Source organism: Cryptomeria japonica, unplaced genomic scaffold (assembly GCF_030272615.1).
Source record: "Cryptomeria japonica unplaced genomic scaffold, Sugi_1.0 HiC_scaffold_223, whole genome shotgun sequence".
Classification (NCBI taxonomy): domain Eukaryota; kingdom Viridiplantae; phylum Streptophyta; class Pinopsida; order Cupressales; family Cupressaceae; genus Cryptomeria; species Cryptomeria japonica.
The window spans coordinates 89,746-93,612 of record NW_026729045.1 but is presented as its reverse complement, the minus strand read 5'-3'; the positions used below and the strand labels follow the sequence as shown (position 1 = coordinate 93,612).

Genomic DNA, 3,867 nt, shown 5'->3' with positions numbered 1-3,867 from the left:
CATGAAAGAAGAGGTCGTGAAGCTTTAGAATGAACTGATGTATGAAGCTCTATTTTATTAGATCATTTATAAATGCATGGGAAAAGTAGAAGATTATGATATTTGCAGATCTCACTGATAATGTATGAGTTATATCTATTATCTTATTCTTGATGGAAATGCGATTGCCAATTTCTCAATATGACGACACTTTTATCTTCTTCGTATCAATCAACAAATACCTTGAGATATTGGAAATTATATTCAAAATGCGCTTACAACTTACCTTAAAATGTGTTACAGCAAAGTGAAATTTTAATGTTGTCATCAAAGGGACAAAACGACATCAATATTTAATTTTCAATCTTTGGAATATGATGAGGACATACTGATGTCCAAAACAGATGCTATGAATGGCACAAGAGGACGCCAATAACCCTAAAATGATAGTTTTATTCAACGGTTAATTTTCAATCTTTGGAATATGATGAGGACATGCTGATGTCCAAAACAGATGCTATGAATGGCACAAGAGGACGCCAATAACCCTAAAATGATAGTTTTATTCAACGGTGAGAAAAAAGAATTGGGAAAGACGGTCTTCATTGGGAGACCTCTTGTTTGTTTTGTTTAGTATGCGAATTTCTTTTGAATGTAATTCACCAGTTCCTGGGTGATGCGGAAGGCCTTGCTCAAAACGGAATCGGGGAGAGGGGGATTCGCCGCAAACAGAGAATTGGCGATTGTCTGAACTCCGGGAAACTGGCTGCTCAATCCAGCTATGGCCACTGCATTTTCATGCCCCACATTCTGCTGGAAATGAACAAGTGCCTTTGGAAACACAAACACATCTCCCTTCTCCAAAGTTTTGCTGAAAAATTTGTTGCTGGTGTCAATGAAACCCACAAGAAGCTGGCCTTCCAGTAAAACAAGAACTTCGGTGGCTCTTGGGTGTGTGTGAGGAGGATTTATTCCACCCACTGCGTAGTCGATGCGGACCAACGATATTCCAAACGTATTGAGGCCTGGTATCTGTTTAACGTTCGCCATCGTTACGTTGGAGCCCACATCATTGTCGGTGTTCCCTGCCTGCCCAAGTCCCCGGAAGAAGAAATCGTTTGCTGAAACTTGCATTGGGTCTTTGCAAACGAACCCGTTCACCAAAACTGTTTAAAACAAGATCAAATCAATCTGTCTGTTAGTAACTCGACTCGTCTAATAAGCAAATCATTATCATTGTTTATGTATAAATATTCTCACTCACCGTTGCTTTCCTCATCTGCAACGCAGAAATCTTGCAAGGGATCCGGATCCCCTGCCATGACCCTGTCGCTGTAACAGCATATCAACAGAAAAAGTCCCAACGTGAAGTAAATCATGCGGTTAGCCATTGTAATAGAAACGCAGACACAAGAGATCAGGATATGAATGTCTATTACAAACCCATTACACGCTTTATATAGCCCAAACCATAACTCTCCGCAAAGACTAATTCATCTTGACTCCGTATATTTCACGGATCCTTCCAGAGTTGTTGCTCTTTTCCTTACGTCACACTAAGTCTTACTGCATGTGGTTGTCTCGCCTGCTACCGCAGATGTATTCTCACCATCCTTTCATTAACGTTGAAATTTTCTATCTTCTCCCTGCCCTGCTGCGTATGCCTATCTCAAGATCAACTTACCTCCTGCCTTACACGTATTCTCGCCATCGCCATCATTTTAGTAATGTGGAATTGTTTAGACTTAATTGGAACGGTGGGCTTCTTCAAAGGAAACAATATATAAATCTTTCTCCACCGTGGGAGAATCGGTATGAGAGGAAAGTTTCTTTCTTGGAGTTGGATATTGGCCTAAAGACTGTCCATGCTTTGTACCCTTTTTCAATGAGATTTTTATCTCTCGTCATTTAAATTAATTTATGTTATTCAATGTTTATTTCTCAGATTGTCTATGTTCTAGGACAGAAAAACATTGCTCAAAATAACTTATGTTCATTTACTTTACATTGAATGCGTTGATTAGAATATCTATTTCACATCCATCTACAATTTTGAAGTCAAGTAGGTGTATTACTTTTCTTTAGCAGTTTTGGAGACCTAAATTATAGGTTTAAGACAACATATGCAAACATAAGAACCAATTTATGGAGGATAAATGTATAAGAAGATAGATTTTGGAGAGGTATTCTACAAGAAAAAAAACTTTTTGGTGGTGTTGAGAATCCCATCTTGGAAGAGACCATGTTGTCCAAGGGATCTAGTATTTAGAATTATTTAAGATCGTTTTATTTTTCCAAACCCTAGAGGGTAGATGGGTAGCGGAAATAGAATCCGGTTTTGACATTACAATTCACTAGAATCCATCACCTCTATAAGATATAACCTTATTAAGACGTTGATGTCTGATTTTCAGAATGTCATGGGTGAGTAGTTTGAATGCATCTTGAACTACCTTGGGTCAAGGTACAACAGTGACTAAAAATCGTACCGCTTCCAATACTCATAACTATAATGAATGTAAACCGCGATATTTTAGAGAAAAGAGCCTTCATTCTCAAACTGTTGATGGGTGCGAAAACATTGCTCACGTTGCGTTGAGTGCGTTGCTTAGATTGTCTCTTTCACATCCATCTACAGTTGAACTCGGCCAAAATTTAATCTTTAGGTGAGTGTGTTGTTGTAAATGAAGTAGGTGTCTTTTCTAGCAGTTTTGGAGATCAAAATTTTACCTTTAGGTGAGTGAATTCTCTTTAATAAAGTAGGTTTACTACTTTTTCTAATGTTTGAGATCTGTCTATTTCCATTTTTCGACACCAAAACTTTTCGTCCAGTTGACTGCATTGTCCTCTCGATTCTCCTTTTAACAAAGTACATACAGTTGATTTAGATGATTTATTTTTTATTATTTTTGTGAGATATATGTTTATTTAATATTTTTTTTAACTTAATGTTTTGATGAATTAGTTGTTTGGGGTAACTAAATAGGAAAATATAATATTAAAGATTATTTTTTTCCTCTTACTTCAATCAAATATATGAGAAAAGTATTTCATATTGATTAGACATTTCATTTTATTTATTTTTATTTATATTGATTGAATTTTCTTTTCTTTTATATCAAATAATATGACAATTATAAATAGTTTATAAAAAATATTCAATTTGAGAAGTAAAAAATGCGTTAAAAGTGATATATTGGGATGATTCTTGGTTGGGAAACGTTTAGTTCCATGATCCCTTGTTTACCTATCAAGAATTATCTTTTTACTCTCTTTGGATAAGGGTGGCTAACTAATGAACTTTTTACAATTAAGAAATCAAAGTGATCAACAATCGAATATAAGGAACAAATAGAGTGAGAGGGGGAATAAAATTCTACACCTGATCGATTCATGATTATAATAAGTGGTTCATATTATAGAAGAGCAAGTCAATAAAACAGTTTGGTCATATTTTACGCTAGTATAATCTCAGTTTTCTTGATAACTACTCGAGTACATTTTTTTTTAATATCTCTCATAGGTTTTACCTTGTCTTTCATACCACACTCACAATCTCCAATTCCCCATTGAGTTTCCACAAATGACTAATACGAAAGGTAAATCTACATCCATGTAAGAGCATGGACACCGGGAGTGATCTAATATTGGATGCAATTAAGTGAGGAATATTTTTTGAATGAATCCCTATACTTTTGGACCCTTTAATGACATGGTTTGCATAAGTAAGAAAATGTTTATTAATGTAGAGAGCATGGTTTTAGGTACTTTTCTATGTGGAGGTGATACAAATAGGCATGGGTAGCCTATGCGGTTACAGATGATTGTGGTTCTTCCATCAACGCTATTCTCTTTTTTATTGAATGATATGGTGTAATAGAAAAGTCA

The 3,867-nt window shown here is 35.6% G+C and overlaps 1 protein-coding gene across 1 annotated transcript; it reads right to left on the bottom strand.

Moving 5' to 3' along the window:
- Nucleotides 1-609: 609 nt before the first annotated feature.
- On the bottom strand, nucleotides 610-1,301 carry LOC131868883 (putative germin-like protein 2-2). The gene is made up of 2 exons (XM_059215689.1): nucleotides 1,244-1,301; nucleotides 610-1,145 (listed from the first exon to the last, which is right to left on the bottom strand). Exons 1-2 carry the CDS (start codon nucleotides 1,299-1,301, stop codon nucleotides 610-612), a joined length of 594 nt encoding a protein of 197 aa, XP_059071672.1.
- Between the last annotated feature and the right edge of the window lie 2,566 nt (nucleotides 1,302-3,867).

What these genes read in the sequence shown, in the direction of transcription:
- LOC131868883 (XM_059215689.1), bottom strand. Translation starts at nt 1,301, where the DNA reads ATGGCAGGGGATCCGGATCCCTTGCAAGATTTCTGCGTTGCAGATGAG. An exon ending in TGCAGATGAGGAAAGCAACG is followed by an intron (nt 1,146 to 1,243) that starts GTGAGTGAGAAT and finishes TGTTTTAAACAG; the next exon opens with TTTTGGTGAACGGGTTCGTT.